The sequence below is a fragment of the Hypomesus transpacificus genome, chromosome 15 (assembly GCF_021917145.1).
Source record: "Hypomesus transpacificus isolate Combined female chromosome 15, fHypTra1, whole genome shotgun sequence".
Taxonomy (NCBI): domain Eukaryota; kingdom Metazoa; phylum Chordata; class Actinopteri; order Osmeriformes; family Osmeridae; genus Hypomesus; species Hypomesus transpacificus.
In genome coordinates this window covers 13,993,469-14,014,012 of record NC_061074.1, presented here as the reverse complement: position 1 = coordinate 14,014,012, position 20,544 = coordinate 13,993,469, and the positions used below count along the sequence as shown (strand labels likewise).

At 41.0% G+C, this 20,544-nt stretch overlaps 2 protein-coding genes across 2 annotated transcripts in view; one reads left to right on the top strand and one right to left on the bottom strand.

The window, feature by feature from the left end:
• The window catches only part of nbeab (neurobeachin b), a 139,253-nt gene that overhangs the window by 35,763 nt on the left and 82,946 nt on the right, over positions 1 to 20,544 (bottom strand). Inside the window, exons 39-40 of the mRNA XM_047035687.1 lie at positions 17,244 to 17,390; positions 12,607 to 12,743 (exon numbers count right to left, since the gene is read on the bottom strand). Of these exons, the coding sequence (XP_046891643.1) occupies positions 12,607 to 12,743; positions 17,244 to 17,390 (284 nt within the window). The remainder of the gene's footprint in view (positions 1 to 12,606; positions 12,744 to 17,243; positions 17,391 to 20,544) is intronic.
• On the top strand, positions 9,718 to 12,021 carry mab21l1 (mab-21-like 1). The gene has a single exon (XM_047035689.1). It carries the CDS (start codon positions 10,096 to 10,098, stop codon positions 11,173 to 11,175), a length of 1,080 nt encoding a protein of 359 aa, XP_046891645.1. The 5' UTR covers positions 9,718 to 10,095; the 3' UTR covers positions 11,176 to 12,021.

Sequence of the window (20,544 nt, the reverse complement as noted above, 5' to 3'; positions counted from 1 at the left end):
GAGAGAGAGAGAGAGAGAGAGAGAGAGAGAGAGAGAGAGAGAGAGAGAGAGAGAGAGAGAGAGAGAGAGATGGTGGTCTAGGGTCCAGCCAGGCAGCTGAAAGCCTCTGAGAGTGTTTCCACAGAGATGAAGGAGCAGTCAGGCTCTGTCTCTCTCAGGATCTCTCCAACTCTCTTTGCTCTTTTGCAGCCTGTTCAAAGGAGGGCTGCGAGCATGAATTGTAATTGTAGCTCCTAACAGGATTCAAGAGGGCCCAAACGGAGGCACTTGAGAACCAGGTCGTGTGGAGTTAAACGGCTGTCAGACACTCAAACTACCCAGCATGTGAACCAGCCCTCAAAGGCCGGTCACGGCCACTTCCAGGGCCCTCTGTCCTCCCTCTCTCTGTCTCCGCTCTCTCACACAGAGATTAAATATCCAAATATATAACCTTTACACACCTATTCAGCTTTTAGCTTAATAGTTCTCATAAGCACTTAAATATTTCACAAGTTTATTTTCAATGCTGAATTTTCAATGGATGTTCGTAGATATATTAAATAATTTAAAATACAATTGCATATATAATTGTAAAAATCTAATTACACTTAATAAAAAAAACAGATTCATTAAAATCTGTTACATTTTCTTCCAAACCCCATTGCCATCCACATAGATAAGTATAATAAGTTAGGAAGCTAGGGTACTGCTCATTTAAGAAGATAATAACAAATGAGCATGTGACAGGGGACAAATGAATGTTACCGGGGTCATGAGCAACACCTGAGACCCAACAAAACCACTAAACCAGAGCCTCAGTTCACCGGCCTGCCTGCCTCCACCCAGCACGCCCAGGAACAATGCACTAGGTCAGTTGTGGCCCCGCCCCCTCACAGCCCCAGCCAATCACTGAGACACTCACAGTGCAGCGACCAGCCTTAGATCCCAGCCCAGCCTGGCTATGCCCCTGCCTCTCCCCCACACATTTACACAAAGCCACAACCCTGCAGCGTGAAGCCCCTCTGTATGACCCTTATTAAACTCCTAATTGGATTGAGAGTCGCTCAGAGAAAAATTCAACTTAGTTCATTCTTAGAGATTTTTTTTTTCTTTGGCATTCCTTCCAATAGTTTGCCACTACAACAATACAATTCCAAATAAAGTAACTGAGAACTTTTCTTCTTCAAAAACACCAACAGAATTGCAGAAAACGAAATAGGCAAAACCTTTCCCCCCTTTTTATAAGGCTTTAGAATTCACAGGGTGCAAGAGACGGTGCTGAAACAAAGCCTGCGTTGGTCATTGTGAGGCCTTTCACTGCTTTAATGGTCTTAAAACGGCTACAAGTAGAGTCCTATTCAGCAGTGACCAGCTAGCACTGCTCCCCTCTCGTCAGCCAAGACAAACTCACCACAGAGATCGAACTCTAAGGGGTCAATGAGGGAGAAGTTCACTTCTACTATTCTGAGCTCTATGCCAGTATAACCCTCAACACACTTCTTCTAATTATACAAAATAAATACTCCCAGAACAACAACATCAATCAAGTATATCGTGGGAAACAGCATAATGGCAATAATTACAATAATATCTCATTAAGAGAGGCAGAATGGGAGACAAGGGAGAGCTAATATCAGACAGGTGTACAACACACTGCAATTATGGAACCTGGAATTAGTTCTTCGCCTGAGGGCAAATAGAGGGGAGAGTGAAAGCTGAGTGAAAGGGAGTGTGTGTGAGCGTGTGTGTGAGAGAGAGGAACTGTGTGAGAGTGTGTGTATAAGTGTCTGTGTGAGAGAGTTTGTATGTGAGTGAATGTGGGAGAGAGAGAGAGACAGAGAGAGAGAGAGAGAGAGAGAGAGAGAGAGAGAGGGAGAGGCTGGGAGAGATAGTCACCCTTACAAAAAAAAGGAATTGCAAATAAGCAAACAAAAATGTCTTAAATGTGTAAATTAGGAGGAAAAATTAGAGGGAAAATCAGTTTCCCAGCAGACTGGAAGCTGAGATGAGAGGGGAGCAGCCAAACGTGATCAAGGGGAGCTGTGGAGCGGTGCGGCAGGCGTCAAGACGAGCACTCAGCCATCGAGTGGCAGCTTCTTTTCCAGTCAATCATTCATTACAGAGCCAAGAGCTGTGGAGGAGTGGCTCCTCAACTTGACCTATCATATTACTGCTTGTGTAGAAGCCTAATCCTCCTTCGTTAGACGATGTCAACAACCAGCCCTCCATCCTCCTACCCCCTGCTATAGTATACACACCTCTCAAGACCAGCAAATTGACACTTTAATAAAATCATTTGAATTTTAACAAGGTGGAACTGAAAACTCCCTGCTCTTTCTTCCCCCCTCCTTTCACATCAAGTTATGTTTTGCCCAGTTTTGCTTCTCGCTCTCCATCCCACGAGGCAGCTACCCTCTGCCTTTGTCTGGGCCAACCAGCACCCCCCCCCCCCCATCCCCCATCCCCCATCCCAAAGTTTGAAACTAAATAAGTCAGGCTTGACTCTTCAATCTTTTATTGGCTGGCCAGGATAGTTCTCTTGGCCCGGGGGCAGATTCAGAGCAGGTGGAAGCCTGGAGGCAGGAAGCTGCATGTCAGCACTTCCTCCTCCATCATGACTCTTTCATGGAGAGCACCTCCTGAACAGTCCTAATGGGGTCCAGCCAGCTGACTGCTCTAATGAATCCACCAGATGACAGCTCTGCATGAGGAAACTGCGATGCATCTCTACACACACACACCACACTAACTCTACCAAGACTAACGACAGTGCACATCTTGCTATTTACAAAGAAAACAAACCACAGGTGTAGATATACAGTATGGTCCATGAGATATGGAGACGCAGAATACAACATCAAAGTGGTGTTCTGTTTTGACATGTTCAAAAGGTGCCTAACCGTTAAGTGAGTCTCAACTGCACCACAGCACTGCACAAATAAACCTTTACACACACCACAAGCAAAGGTCTAGCTGAAGACCCAATAGGAGTTGACAGAGACCAGAAACTGACAGACATTTCTGATTTGAGATGCCTCTGAGCTCTGTTGAGTTTGACACTGCCATGGCAGAAGGACTTTACAAGAGTGAAGCCCTACAAAGTTAATACTCTTCAGATTTTATGGCACGCCGTGCACACGTCCCAGTACCCTCAAAATATCTATCCCTATTGGAAAATGTATGTAAATGTGGAGATGATCTTTTAAACTTTGTCAGATGACTGTGACACACCTTCCTCGTAACACTGTTTGAGTGATGTTAATTACCGTGTAAAATAAGCAATTGGCATCCTGCCCCATATGTCCCCCTTTCTCCTGTCCTGTGGAGGCTATGGAAATGAGGACGGGTAGATTTGATTGTGGCATCTTTTCCGTCTGTGCTCCACATTGTGGGGCTGCACTAGCAGCTAAGAGGCTAATATTCAGCACTGCTCACCACAACCAGAACTAATCAAAGTAGACAAAATGTGTCTGCTGCCATCTTTGTCTAGCAGGCGCTCAGGGTGAGCCTCTCCCCAGTCCCCTCCTCTCCACCTCCCCTCTTCCCTCCCTCTTGAAGGGGGGGCGACAGCAGCGTAAAATGGTGGCCTTCAAATGTGTGTTCATGTGGCAGCAGCAGTGTGGGGTCCAGCCAGGGCTAGCAGCAGGGTTGGCTGAGGCTTTGGACAAGCTGGACAGAGAACGTGCCGGATCGGAGCTGGCGACACCGTTCCATCTCCTGGTCTACATGGACGACAGCTAAACCTATGCATTTTTTACACTAAATGTTATTATATTTTTGTATATTAGTTAAAATATTGAATGTGCCAACTTGTTAATAATCAAGTCAATATCAAACAAATTGTCTGAGGAAGAATGTTGTTGTCTAAAAATGTTGTGTAAAGCAACCAGGGAAGAAAGAAAATCTACAACCATCAAATGAAAAGTACACATTGGTTTATTCATAGATATGAGAGTGATTTAAACTAAATCTAACTTCAGTTGCCTTGCGTTATCATTCGGGGCTTGGCAGTTAAACCTTAACCCCAAGGAGGCATAAATCACAGAGTGAAACAAGGCAGACTCCTCCGTTTCATTAATTGAAATGATCTGCCAATATGCTGGAGTCGATTCACACGTGTCAGCTGCAATCGCCACACAATGGGCCAGCCAACTTATGAACTCACAGCACCACCTCGTAGAGTCTATAAAACAACTGGCAAGGCCTCTGGGGAGCGCCCCGCGACACCAGGCTTGTGCTCAGACCACCAGATGACACAGATGGGGCGAAACCAAACAAAAGTGAGGCTCCCTTTGTACAAAGTGGGACCCCTTTCAAAAGCCATTCAAGCAACAAATTGAGGAAATCTGGCCATACAGCACTCTGGGTTTTGGGTTTTAATTAGCGTGGACTTTATGTCACCGTAAGAGAAGTCAGGTTTGTGAGGTTTTCAACAATGGCAGTCAAAATAAAGCTAAAAAGCCAATGCTATTGGTGATGTTCACCAAAGGCTGAAGTGTTCGAGATCATAATTAAACAGAAACTCTGAATAATGTTTGGATACATACTTAAACATGTATGTTATCTTTGGTTAATTTACCTTATAACCAGAAATACCATATGGACATGTATTTCAGCTTGGCAGGTAAACAATAAGATAATTATACATTAGGTTCTTCATGTATTTAATCTAGAAACTGTGCAGTTATTGCCCCTGGTAACAGAAGCACATGAATACTATGGGACTACTCTTCCTGGTATAATGCTCAACAACGCCCAGCTTGAGTTCTTTAACAGGCACATCATCACTTACAGTGGTTTATTTTTATGTTAAGCCATAAAATGAGCACACAAAAGTGTTCTGTTCAACGGGTCGTCTCTGCTCCTCTCTAGCGTCGCAGAAATCTGCATAGAGAGACATTTGTCATCATTAGCCGTGCTCTGACAGTTGGCACCCGGCACCTCCGATCTGCAGGACTGGCAATTATGAAGCCTTCATCCCTTATTTGGGTAACATGGCCTAATTTCATCATGGGCCCCACCTCCAGCATTTCATTATTGCGGCCCCAAGTCAAAAGAGTCTTATTCCACTTTCTCTTTGTTGTGCTATTCAGTGAGCTTCTATAAAGCAACCTCGTGACATTTGAGAGAAGAGTAGCAACATTAATTTGAGGTTCATAATTGGTATGGGGACGAGGGCTGCTTGACGAGGATCATCAGGTCAGTGAGCAAATGATTACTGCCTCCACCTTTAGACAGGAGATGTCTCCAAGACATTAAGATTAATCACACTGCCGCCAGCGCATGGCTGCCTTTCAGTCTATGCATGGCAATGGAGAACAAAACAAGCTGTTCTCGTGTCTGCCCAAACAACAATAAAGCCAAACAGAAGAACACACAGCTGGTTTGGTCACCTACCCACTTTTCTAACCATTGTCATGTAAAAGTAAATACAACGCCAATGAAGGATAAAGCATGGACTCACACAGAAGACAACGAGCAGGAGAACATGTGTTACTGCGCACGTAATATTATCCTTCTATGTCAATAATTGTACTATTATTTTGGAAAACATGAGTCCATGTCTATCAATGTTAAATACATGCATACAGTTCATTAGAAGGCTGACAAGCATATAATTTTGATGAGGGAGAATCCAGAGTCCAACTAAGACTCTGACAATTTATTATTTGGTATATATTTCTCATCATATATGATCCTCCTACTGGTGTGAGCACGCTAGTCTTTAGCCAGCCACACTAGTCACTTGGAAGGTCTCCTAGTGCCTGTGGCTAAGCTGCCCTGCTTTCTGAACACAGAGGGAGGCTGCTAATACACAGAGGAGAATAAAACAAATGAAGGGACAACACCCACAGGGGTCCAGGGTGTTAGGCAAAAGGCCTCAAAATTAACTGGCTTCCCTACAGAGATCCCATATTGCTTGGGATAATGATATTCTGATTATTAAAAAAAAAATCCCTATGACAATTTAATTTCGATACAAATGAAATTGTGGGAGAACATGTCAAACTCAATCATGATCCCATGAGATTTATGATATTATATTAATTTTCACAGTCTCTGGACTAAAGCTGATCTCAAATGTCTCAAATGACAGCAATAATAATCTGTTTTTTTTCTCCACAGGAATAGGCCACCCCATTAGCGTCAATTGGTATAATCTGGACATTGACTTGGTACTGTAACAACTAAACTAGTTTTGGCAGGGTTCCATGTCCTCCAGATTGAACATTCAAGATCTTGGAATTACATGGGGAGGATTTCATTAGTGCATGTGCAATGGGATTATTGATAAAGAAATAAAGTAACTTTTATAATCTCCAATTAGCCTTCTTCATTGGCTGTAAAAGTCAGGGTGATTATTGCTCAGTCGTAATGAACTTAATGAGGCCCACACATGGTCATAGACAAGTATTTCTCGTTATTCTGAGTGAAAGTTTTCATCATGTGCTAACAGTATAGTCATTAATTCCATTTGAAGTGTATTTATAGGATCTGTTTTATGAGGATGACGCTACAATAAACTTAAATTAAATAAACATGACCACTGGCTTTTTTAAACCTTAGTTAAACATGCTGAGATGTACAGCATCGTACACTGGCAGTGCTTTCCAAAGTGCATTAGAGGGCATGGAAGATAGAGGCAGCCCTGTGGTGAGGAGAGGCAGAATGCCTCCTCAAAACCATGTAGTCTGTACTGAGCTGGACAGCTTCTCTCTGGGGTTTTAAACAATACATTCCTTAGGTTCTAAATAGGAAACCACAACATTGCATCCCGCAGGTCTAAACAATGGCTTGCCTGGGTGATGCTTGCCCAAATACTATCATATACAACTATATACTGTATAATAGTGTTGGTACTCAACAGATTTCATCACCTTAGGTGATGGTAGGTTTGATTCCATATTCTAAATGGATGATCAAAAGAAGCATGAAAACTGTTTTTGACTTTAGAATAGCAAACTTTAGAATGGCAGACTTGAACTGTAATTCAATGGCGATGAGTAAAATTGTCTATGGCATCATCACAGAGCCATTTCAGCTATTAGACAATAACTGTTAACCCCCTGCCTAACCCCTCTAAGAGGAGGATCAGTCTTGCTAAGAGAGAAAAAGGCAAGAGAGAGGAAAGAGAGAAATGCATAAGTGGAGAGGCGAGCTGTGGAACAAAGAGGCCTTCTGAAAGGGTCACATGCTCGCGCAGAATCAGCGGAAGTAGAAGTCATTGTATTGATTTACACAATCATGCATGGATGGTTCAGAAATAGGCCCAAGCCTCAGTTGTGGCCTCATATATCACTGTGACTGGACTAGCATGACGGGGAGCCCATCTAAACAGACACTGCAATGTTGTAATGTTGTAAAGATGGAGTAACAGAGGATACTGACAGGCCCTGTGCGGCAGCTGACAACTGCTGGTGCCCTGGTAGAGTGTGGAGGTAAAGGTTGAGTTACTGTAAAATCTACAACCACATACTCTAGATAAGGAGGCAATAATCCCAGTGAAAATCCCTCTGCTATCACGCATGGGGAGGAAACTAGAGGACGAAAACTGGCCTGCAGTCACAGGGGTAACTAAAAGAGTTGGAGTCCAGATAGTCTGGTCCCAATAAAGCCAAGTGCCTGCCGAGACAGAAATAGGGGGGAATAGTGAGAGAAACAGAATGTGAAAACACGGGATGGAAACAAGGTTTTATCTCTAGGTCTCACTGCACGTAACCATTCCAGAGAGTACATTGTATTTGCATAAATGTGTTCAAAAGAGAAAGTACTTAATGCAGTGCCTTAATGCTTACAAACAACTAACACTTACCATTTCCATTAGGTATTATGTAAACATCGGACAGAGCAAACCTGAAGCTATAATTCGACGCTGAAATACACGGGCATGAATGTTATTCAAAGGGCTATCCCAACACCCCAGGTGATGTCATTTCTGTAATCTCTGCCTGGTAACAGCAGGAATGATGAATTATGGTTGGCAAGATGTAGCTGACAGAGTGGGCCAGACAGACAGGCTGAGATGATAATAGGAGTCACCTATCCATCAGGGTCCCTCACGCAAGCTCACACTCACATCCTTGTTCTTTACAAGGGACTGACGAGCCACAGTCCGCCCTCATAATGTCTGCCTCTGTGCAGTTCAGTACTGTAGAGATGAGTGTAAATGCCTTTGTGTTCTTTATCTGATCCTTGTAGTGCTGCCTTTTTGAAGTATTCTTCAAAGCAAGTACTGCAGATGGAGTGCCAAGGTAATAATGAGAGCCAGAGATGGTTTGGCTGTGGGGGCAGGATTGCTTTATTGTGAATCCATTTTTACTGTACATCTTAAACCATGTCAGTGAGACAAATATCTAATCATATGTTTCTTTTGAGAGTAATATAAGTAGCCTGTTCTACAATTAAATAAATAAATAAATAAAACATACATTATTAATTCCATAATCATATATTTAGTGTAGGTTAAAACACACAATTAATTACAACATATATGCAATCAATTTCGAATTATTAAAGGAAGAAACACAACAAAGGGAATTTAATGTATTACTCTAACTTAACTACAAATGCATGAGTTTGGTGAAAATAGACAATACTACATATAACCAGAGCGAAAATAAACTCATTGTTCAAGAGTGTTTTTCATTTTAAGAAAATCGTTTAGGTGATTGTGGATCGTATATTATTACAGCAATTAAATAATCGTTATAGCATTACTCCGGAATAACAATTAACCATATGGCTTTAGATTATTCCAAATGTAATAGTTGTGTTATAGACTTTACCGTTCACCTAGGCCTATGGACCAAATACGATTGTCCTCTATTTAAACAGAAAATAACGTTTTTATATAGCCAACAATTTTCCTGGATATTTTAAATTCCCGAAAATAGTACTATACACGTTAAAATCTGAAATATTAAGACAATACTGTCTGTGTTTTTGTTACCAAACACATGTGGTAATTTTGCAAAATATGCCTGACATGTAAAAGGTATGCATACCACGGTGTAAGGCCTAGGCTACTGTAGGCCTGATTAAGCCTATTTTGACGAGACGAAGAATTTCTTTAGATCCATAAATTATGTTATTACACTGGCATATTTCACCAATGCAGTTGCACAGATAAACAGAGTAGGCCAATTACAGCTATAGGCCTAACCATACGCAAAGACATGAGCTACATGAAAAACATAAAATAACTGCTCAATACTGTCTCTTTCGGTCTCTGTAGTCTAAATTTGGAGCAGGTAGCCTGAGCCTAGCCTACATCCCCAGGGTATGTGAGGTAGATGATATAAAGAGATACGCAAACGACACTGAAAAATACATTGGAAAAATTGAAAAATCTAAATATAAACAAGTTGCCTTAACAAACTCTCACTATTTATAGGCTACAGTGTTTTATTTAAAACTATCGTCATATTGTTTGATACTCTTACGATCCATTATCTGATTAAAATTCACAATCCAGTGTACAATACATTAGAAAAACTCAGTTAAAATGGCAAAAACAAGAAACCGAAAAGGAAGAAAATATATTTTCTCCGGTTCATTTTCGATCATCGATATAGCATACTGCTAATTTTTGTTTTACTTGCACATTAAATCCTTGGATTACTTTGTTGTTGATAGACTGGAAGCAGTGACGAATCGGATGGCGATTGGATATCCTCCTTTCTAACCCTCCTTTATAATTTCACAGGAGTGCGTCCGGGCTCTTAAACACAGCAACACCGGCAGCTGCCTCCACGAGCGCACTAACAGCACCGCGAGTCCCAAGGATTCATGACTATAAATAGTTATTACAGAAAACAATTAGATTTATTTGACTAAGATTCTTGTGATGATAAAGTGGAGTTCTGAATGTTTTTTTGGCAATCTAAGGACTTACTTTTTTTCCGCAATTCAATGCAAAAGCTTGTGGTCTGAACTAGTGACTTTATTACGCATGTGCCCTGAGCACAAATAATTGGCTTGTTTGGTTTTGAACAGACACTTTTTTCTTTAAATAGCGTACTTTATTCTCTAAAATTGGCTCCTGTACAAACAGCCGCGTTGGATCCGTCGGCTTATTGCGAGACTCCGGTATACAATCCGGATCTCTGCCCAAACATGATAGCCGCTCAGGCGAAGTTGGTGTATCACCTCAACAAATATTACAACGAGAAATGCCAATCTCGAAAAGGGGCAATCTCCAAGACCATCCGGGAGGTGTGCAAGGTAGTATCGGATGTCCTCAAGGAAGTGGAGGTGCAAGAGCCCCGTTTCATCAGCTCGCTGAACGAAATGGAGAACCGATTTGAGGGACTTGAGGTCATTTCACCGACTGAATTTGAAGTGGTACTCTATCTGAATCAGATGGGTGTTTTCAACTTCGTTGACGACGGTTCTCTCCCAGGTTGTGCCGTGCTCAAGCTCAGCGATGGCCGAAAGAGAAGCATGTCACTATGGGTCGAATTTATCACAGCGTCCGGCTACCTCTCGGCTCGCAAGATCCGGTCGAGATTTCAAACACTGGTGGCACAGGCAGTGGATAAGTGCAGCTATAGAGATGTTGTCAAAATGGTCGCTGACACAAGCGAGGTTAAGTTACGCATTAGAGACAGATACGTCGTGCAAATCACCCCTGCGTTCAAGTGCACTGGTATATGGCCACGAAGCGCGGCACATTGGCCTCTCCCTCACATCCCCTGGCCAGGACCTAACCGCGTGGCTGAAGTTAAAGCCGAGGGTTTCAACCTTTTATCCAAAGAGTGTTACTCGTTAAATGGAAAACAGAGCTCCGCAGAGAGCGACGCCTGGGTCCTGCAATTCGCCGAAGCCGAAAACCGACTGCTTCTGGGAGGATGCAGGAAGAAATGTCTGTCGGTCCTCAAAACATTGCGGGACCGTCACCTTGAACTACCAGGGCAACCCTTGAACAACTACCACATGAAAACTTTGATTTCATATGAGTGTGAGAAACATCCTAGAGAATCTGACTGGGATGAAAACAACCTTGGAGATCGTTTGAATGGAATTCTATTGCAGCTTATTTCGTGTTTGCAGTGCAGGAGATGTCCTCATTATTTTCTGCCAAATTTAGACCTGTTTCAAGGGAAGCCACATTCGGCCCTTGAGAACGCAGCGAAACAGACTTGGCGTTTGGCAAGAGAAATTCTTACCAACCCCAAAAGCTTGGAGAAACTCTGAGGTAAAATGTATGCTACTGCACCTTTTCAACCGTAATAGGCTACAGACTGAGGCCTATTATGCTAATCAGGAGCTACATGGACATATATGATCACTGAGGTTAAATATTGGTCCATGATCTTGTAAATGTGACTATCCTCCGTTGATGAAGACGCTAATAGGCACATTTTTGCCTTTATTGACATTATTCTCTATTATTATGTGACGATTATTTAGAAGCAAAGTGTAGCCTACCATTAATCAAATATCAAGGTTAAATGTGGACAGTGTTTTATTTCTTTTTACCCGGTGCGCCACAGTAATCGAAATCGTTTATTTGCTTTACATGGTTATAAAGCCGTTGAAAAGCCTTGATAAAATAACTGTAGGCCACATTTAAACTGTAAATACATTCATAGATTGTGATTACAGTGGTCTGAAATTGTGAATGTTGTTCTGTGACACGTAAATAGGAGTTCAATTCCACCTGTTAAACTGTAAGCCTGAACTTTTGATCAGTTCTTAATTTATACTTCCATTAGTGATAGCCTGATTCATACTTTGTCAAAGGAAATTTCCTACTTCTGAAAGTTTACATTTTTATGGTAGGCCTACTATTTGTTATACATTTTAAACATTCCATACATTTACTTGAATTCTTATTTAAAGTAAAAGTCTACGCGATCATTTTGTTTGTATTTTGCCTAGGCTTCATGAAAAAGACGGACAAAATAAATTATATATAAATACAGTCTAATTGAAACAAATGCACTTGAAATACACTGGATTATAACATAGCCTATGTAAAATGATTTTCTATACATGTCTCTGAATTAATTTAAAGAGCTAATAAAACATGCTGATACATTTGTGTCCCATTATGATTCATTAGTGTTCATGAATTGATGGTTTTATATGTGTAGGTCATGTTTATTTCTCAGAGTTAACAATCAATGAAGATTTGAATGAGGCAAGGCCTATATCAAATTACGCACGGGGTTGTAGCCTAGGGTATTGCTCGAGTATTATAGCCTACACAAAAATATACCTTAAAAAACTTTTCGAGTAATAATAAAAATGCTAAGTGTAATAATAATATATATCGACAAATTAGTAAGAATAATGTTTCATATGATTCACATTCGTTCGCAATTTGTGTAAAGAGGGCTAGTCGTAACCTTCATTTATTTATCTAATTGGCTAAAATTACCTCATAGTTTTCGGTAGGATTCACATGACTTGGGGTCGGAAGTGTTTTATTGTCAATGTGCGTAAAACTATAGGGGTATTCTCTTGAATGCGGCCTAATCCGACTGGACACTCGAATATTTGTAATAGGCTAGTTTCTGGGAATAGAGGCTAATGGGGTAATCATGCAACATAGTTCACACGGTGAACTTGAAACCACTGGTAGGCCTATCTTAATAACCATCTCAACAGTCACTGTCTTACCTTTGGGTCAATTCTTTTGAAGGCAGGGTCTTCCTCATCAACCTCAAAATATATTTCGGTAGTCGTGATGGAGAGAGTCCCTCTCGCAACTACAACAGGGGCGACGAGCTGGGCTGGGGTGCTCAGAACTACAGGGCCTACAGTGCATACAAATAAAATAAAATCAATACATGTTACCGGACAGCTCTGATAAGATCTCAATACAACGCCGATGGATGAATTTCTTTAGGTATGAGCAGAGCAATTTTACTTTTAGACATTGATATGATTGGAACACAAATGTCTGATCAGGTTAGAACTTTAGAAATCATGATACATTACACATGTATTTACCTTTGTAGACCTACTGTTTTTGACGACACCCCTCAACATCAGTGTACTAAAGAACGATTTTGCCTAGTTGTAAACTTGGTATTCTCCTACTGCCATTAAGCCAACAATGGTAACATTTAATAGGAAATTTACTGTCAGTAATAATAAATAATATTGAACTGCGGGAACCACTAATGTGTTCCTTTTTTTGTATGGCCTTTTGACCCCTATAGGTCAGCTGATCGTGCATGCAATCGTTTTTTCTGTTTCCTCCTACTCCCTCCACATCTCCTTCTCTTCTCCCCTCATCCTCCATGTTCTATTTGAATCAGCGTCGCTGTAGCGCACCGTTAGGCTACAGTGATTTGTCTCTAGCTCAAATGAAAGTTGGTATATTTATCGATCCCCTAAACTCCAAAGAGCCACTTTAAAGTCTCATCAATCTTAATTTAGGTTCCTCAGCCAATTATGCTCGATAGTGTTTCAAGATTACAAGTGGATTTTGGTTTCAATTCCCAAAGCGCTCCTCCGTTGCGCTTGCAGGCCGTTCTCAGCATCAGCCCAGTGGGCTTTGCCTGCTATTTTCTTCTCACCGCTGCACGGCTGAATTGCATTAGATTTTATCTGCTGACAGTCTCATTGTTTAGTATGTTTTACACGCTTTATAAACGCAATAAACAATTGCGTTTATAAAGCGTTTAGGTACTTGAGTATGCGATTAGGAGTGTATTTAAAGGCTACCCCATATTTTATATGACCCTATAAGCACACTATACATTTTAATACAATTCATACGACACATGTAGGCCTATACTATACATTATTATCATAATTTGGCAGTTGATGATAACAAATAAAAAAAGCCTATAGCCTAATCCTACAATCTCATGTTATAATGGAATTTGATCATTTGGTAATCTACTCTTTTCGACAGACAAGCTTTTTGAAAAATCAGTACAGGCCTATAACGTGAGTGTAATCTTCTGTCAGGAGTTAAGAATCAATTGCGCCGTGGCCTGTTGGTCCTTTGGGAACATTCGCACAGAGAAAGACAATGCAGCATTAATCCACTGCATCCGCAGTTCAGGAGGGAGAGGATTAGGCCGTTAATCGGGTTTTATATCATATCGGCTACTGTTTCATTACAATCTGCAATAATAGGGTAGTTAGCATTGTTGTATGTAACATGTACGCCCATTTTACCTTCACCGATTTGTAACATTTATTAAGCATTACATTTACCTCAAGGTTACTGTACTCACAAAGACACTCGCCTCCATCGAACAAACACAGCATTTGCTACTTTATTTCTTTAGCCTAAATCTTAGCTTCGCCGATATAGGTGTCAGTGAGTTTGCAAAGAATCCGATGTTTTCGATTATAAGATCACAGGAGTTTGGACCCGAAGGATGTGTTCCTACCCCGACTAGGTAGGTTGTTAGGAGAAATGCAGTTGTCTTTGTCTATATGTATCTATTGACAGAGTTAAATTAATATACAAATTAATTTGATTTACACTAGACTACATTTAAACCATATAAAGTAAATGTATAGGCTTTTGATTTTTTATTCCTAACTGTAAACGTTTTATAAACATGCATATACAGCATAAACTAAGATAAAACAACCAGACCTCACCATGCCGATCAGGAGTACAGAACAGATATTAAAGGAGACAATCTAAAATACTAAACACTTAAACAGCACTGTGTAAGTGTCATCCATCCTCCATATTCTCTCCTCCACCCTTTATATTCTCTTCTCCACCCTTTCTCATTCATTCTTGTTTTGCTGCTCATCCGTTCAGTAGACTAAAGGATGGAGAAAATCTGTAAAAGTGCAGACAGCGTTCCCTGTGGTTTGTGGGTGAGTGAACCGGATTCCGGGTTTTGTCTCTGCCACTCCCTGGCCCTGTAGCTAGTGCCACCTCTTTGGCAAAAACAACTGACCCGATGAAACGGTGGTCAGGCGGTCTGTTGTTGACAGGAATATGCACACAGAGCTCTCATTGGGGCTGCATAGAACAGTTATGGTACAAAGCAGACGGTTTGTCCTAGTCACCAAAGCACCAACTAATGGCTATTTTGAGATAGAGCACCCCTATTGGCCAAAATAGGAACCTAGCAAACACAAAGCAACACTCTGATAAAGGTTTTCTTAATTATTAGAATTGAATCAAAACAATAAATTAATAACAATATACACAATTGAAATGTTAGTATGCAGATAATGAAGTGTAATGTATACTTTAGTGGAGATGTTCCAGGGTGTCCACAGATAGTGTTTGTAGACAGCACAAAATTGGATTTAATCTAATTAGAGCATGTTGGACAAAATAGTCTATGTCTGAAGCAACCGTACATTTTTAGCTGTAGCTCTGACCTTTGGCTATTCAGGCTGGACATTTCTGCTGTGATCCTACAGAGACAGGAAGATGTCACTGGATCCTTAGTAGCAAGTTACCAGGACAGGACCTCAGGTCTCCATGAACCCTTGGCAGCAAGGTAACAGGACAGGGGTCTCCCCTCCCTGGGGACTCTACTGTCTCAGAGAGTCTGTCCTCATCTGCTCATCTGTTTTTCTCTGCTTTCCTCAAACCATCTAATGGTCCATGCAGCACAGTCATGTAAGCAGAATGCTATACTGTCCATGAAATCATGGTCACTTTTTACGATAAGCAACAATGTACTGTCATCTTTTGTTAACTAGGGCTACACAGTTCTTTATATTGTTATTTAATACATTGTATAAAACTGTTACAAAAACCCCTTAAATAAAAAAACAAACATAACGGACATCTTATTCCATGACATGAGATGGGGAGCTGCTTACCCCACTCCATTTGCTGCCTTATAACGCTTGTGATTAGAGCTCAGTAAACGCTTTGGGAATTTATGATAGCTGCCAGGTTTGACTATTGTGTTCTTGTAAAAAAGACTTGCATCTCTCAGGCATGAAACCATTCAAGGATGATTTCAAGCACCAGTTGTTTGCATGAGAGCGTTAGTGTTATGAACATGGGAAAGGAATTCTTCATCTATATTCATAACCTAGGTGAACTCTAGCTAACTTGCCCTTAAACACCATGGTAATTACATCTACAGCTACTCTGATGTGATCTGGCACACAGAACCTAGCGCTGATGCCATGAACTTAAGAAGGGGGTTCTGACTCTGTCCAACCAATGAGGCATTTTAAAGAACCTGAGATATCTGTAAAAACATAAACAAAAACATAAAATCATTACACTGCTTAATGATGACAATAAATCTAAGATTTCAGATGAAACCGCTCTTGCGGGGGCTAGTATGGATTTTATCAATCCCTAATGGAACCCAGGTGTTGAGAGAGGAAGTTTAATTGCTGTGTTACTAGTGATCAGATATCTGCAGGACCTTCATGTAAATTCATTAACACTATGGAAAAGAGACATTAACAGTAGCTTCACTGACTATATGAATGCATTCCCCGCCAGGCAAAGTTCCATTAAACTCCCCTGACATTTACATATAATTATTTCAGTATTGGATTCATTCGCTGGCTACTAGACATCAAGTCATAGAATAGCCATTAAATAAGCTTGAGTGCTGAGAGAGACTGTTCAGCTGAAACAATGTCTAGACAATGTTACTAATACATGTATGTATTCAAGTTATTGATGTGAATTAAGTTCTATTGTTCATTGTGTTAACAAATCATACTGTTAACTTTCAATGTGAATTGAGAAAAGTCATTCATTGAGTAAGATCAATGTCACTGAAATAAGGTAAACTCAGTTAGGTCAGTCCATATTAGAGACATGGCTTTGTTAGTTTAATAAATGATTTCAGAAGTCATTTGAAGATGAGTTGGGATATTTGGAGATTAACCTTCTGGAGCTAGTTTAATTTGAGCTGAGAAAACTTGCCTCTGGACATAAACACTCGAGGAAGGAAAGGAGCTGAGGAGATCCAAAACAAAAACAGACAATAACACACAAACACACAAATTGTAAAAAATATATATATAGATATATATAAAAATAACTGGAACATGTTTCATTTTGGGTGTCCATAAGTGAAGAGGGGCAAATGTAGCAGTGAAAACAAAATTACATTTAAACATTTCCTGGGCTGCCTTCAAAAGAAGGATCTTTTGGGGATAAATAGCCATGCCAATATAGACATCTCTAGTAGATTATTAATCCTTTGAAACAGTCCTGAGGGCTTAGAAAAATATATGGCGGGCAGCAGACCTGGGTTCAGAAGTCAGACCAGTGTGCTGGAAGCATGAGACTCACTGTCTAGAAGAAGAGGTGGGTGGAGGCGTCGGTGCGTTGAACTCACCAGCCAGGCTGTCCATTTCCTTCTCCTGTAGCAGACTGACAGTGTCCTCGTCTCCTTCAAGCATCAGGTCTGTTTCCGGGTTCTGGTTGGCTACCGCCTGAGTTCGGAAAACCTTCTTTGATTGGATCCCATCGTCGTCCTCCGTGCCTGCCAAGGTATGTGGAGAGGGGAAGAGTCAGGCCTCTTAATGCCATGCTCGCAAATTCCTTTCAGTAGTGTCAGATAAGAGAAGTAATGCTTTCATATCTCACACTAAAGCACACAAAGGAAAATCTGGTTTTGATAGTTTCTCAAAATGCGTACCATAGCATCTGGCAACATATGAGAGGTAGAATTCACAAACAGATAACCTCTAAAGAGATATGCAGGGATGAATGCTTTGACTTTGTAGAGGTACAGTAGCGACCTCCATTGATATTGTATGGAGCATTAGAATATGTCAATTTATCCTTTTGACATCTAAACATTTTACTCTTTGGGATCAGACAAGATTGACACAAAAATACAACTGGTTACCAAAACTGCAATGGCATTTCTACAATTCATATTTGTTCAGGGATACAGTATAGGTTGTGTGGCTCTCAGAGCCTTGGCCAGACAGCATCATCCATAGGCTGCATCCACCATCAAAGCTTATTCTATGGCAATAGAAGATCAGCACAATCTCTTAACAGTCTGGCCCACACATCCTTCCGTCATGCATGCAGTGAGATTAGCCCTACTCAGTCATTTGTGTACATGTGCCTTCTTTAAGGCCATATCTGTGAGAGGCAGGAACAGAAAGTCTGTGTTTCAGAAAAGCAGAACACATATCAAGGAATGGGAAGTGGCTGACACTCAACTGACAGATTTCCTTTCAGTGCAGCTCTTAATACGCCTCTGCCTCCCCTGAGGAGCGTGTACCTACTCTTGAAGAGGTTACTTTTGACTGTTGTCAACGCTGCCACAGTGAAAAACTCTGCTTCCTGCTCTGTCCCATGCTGTATGTGAAGTGCTTTCATCAGATGAAAGGGAAGAAGTCAAGACTGTTACGTAAATTCATTCTGGGTAGGGAACAAGCCATTCAGAGGTCACAGATCAAAGTCAAATAAGTGAAACTGAAAACGGTAATTCTGTGCAGCATCATTATGCTCTCGGTAAATGAGGAAAAGTTGAGCAGGAGCTCACGTTGTCACTGGCCAGATGGAGCAGAGGACCACAGTGAAAACCAGACCAAATAAACCGTGCTGATTTCTGCAGGCAAATGACCAACATCAATAGAAGAGAGGGAACGGGGTGGGGTGGTTCACCTCCACTTTGTTGGCAACCTACTTGAATGATCACTGTGCCATAGAAATGGTTCGGGCAGGAGACTCAGCAATATGTAATAAACACTTTATTGATAATACAAACACATTCGCCTTGGCATGGGCGCGTCTGACTGTGATATGATGGTGGAGCTGACTAACAAAGCATAGGTCTCAGAGTCTCCTGCATGAACTAGTTCCACCCAACCATGGATGAACAGAAAAACTGAAGGCGGCATTCGAGGAGAAAGCATGCTGACTTGAACAGCCATCTACTAAACCCAGAGATGCTCTGAATCAGCATTGGAATTGAAAGCAGTTTGTCGACATTAAGTCCACCCCCAAGCCCAGTATTGCCCAAATAAAGCTAACAGTCCCATTCAAGAGCCCCTAAACTGGAAATATTTCAGTTTTCAGTAGTTTTATTGTTCAACATGGAATTGATAAGAAATGCTGAAAAGGAATTAAAGGCTTAAACTACTACAGTGTTTGCCAAGGGTTCATGTTTTATATATTGCAAGAACTATTTTGTAGCCTGGGGCTTTCATTTTTATAGCCTCTGTTGAGTCAAAGAGCATGTGCTTTTTAAGACTCCACCTCCACTCCACAAGACATTGTATGACATGACGTTTCACTTAAATACAGACTATTTTTAGAGCATTTCCCTATAGTGGTGCAGGTTTGATATGTATTGTTCAGAACAATTTTGTATTTGCTTGCTATGAATATGACATCTGAAGCACGTACGATAATAACAATCTTAGATTTTAAGATGAGACCCTCTCCAGTCTAGTTAGGCTTCTAAATGATTTTAGGCAACCCTGGGTAATTGTTATGAAATAATTTCCACTGCCTAATAACAGATACCACAGATGGTAATGGGTATATGATCTGACACTAAGCTGTGGCCGAGTCTGATATTGGGCAGAGGTAGGTTCTGATAAAAGCCTGGGGCAGTATAAGGTACAGAGAAGGAGCCACATTAGGTAGGGGCAAGGTTCGACTGTTGTGAGTTATGAAGATATCTGTCCAAGAAATCCCATAATGCAGCAGGTCAGAGAGGGGCTGCTCACCTGCGATGAGATAGCAAGGACATCTGGAGGTAAAACACCCTGTTAAACACTTGGATCAATATTAACCTGACTTCCATTTCATGCTTGCCCAATTCCAATCAGCTAACAATATACTCTGGTAGTGGGTCTTGCCTTCTTGTAACAGGATAGGTTATTATGGAGGGCAGAAAGAAAAGGTGCTTGCTTCGCTGTCAATGCTGCTAATAGACAGAGAAGAAGAATGTAATCTTCCTTCACACCGAAACACACACATTCTAGTACACACACATGCACACTCTCACACAAACATGTAGTAAAACAAAAAGAAGAAGACATCTCTCAATCAAACAATCATTTTAATAGAAGGTTGTAATGAGCCTACTTATAAGAAGAGTTTTCCCACAAAGCAGTCTTTACATAGCATAGTCATCTTCACTGGCAAGGCAAGTTGGCAAATTAAGATGGGAAACACACAACATTTTTCTCTAGCAACTGGAATATACAGCACACAGAAAGTATAATCTGTGTCTCTAAATCTTCCGGAAGTCTGCTCTGATTACTATACCGGGTGCTTCAATCTACATTGTTGTTTCCTGCTTTAATGATCCAGAAGGAACTGTGGACGACCCTCTGCTCCTCCTTATAGGTACATCCCATCTTTAAGACTGACTAAGGACTCCCGGGAGCCAAATCTACAGTCCTTCTTGTTATTCTACTCAAATCACTACACCGCTGACAGCCCATTTAGTATAATAAGTTTTACTGGTCCCTGTCAAATCTAAGGAAACAAAGTTTGGAAAGGGAGAGTAATAAATATGCTGCTTTGACCTCCAACATTCAGGTTACCTGCAAGTGACAGGTTTTATCTTTAATACCAGAACTCAACAAAATAAGAAGTGAACAGATGTAAGAACATTATCTGTCAAGGTATATTTAAGACCACCACAAACTGTCACAGCCACT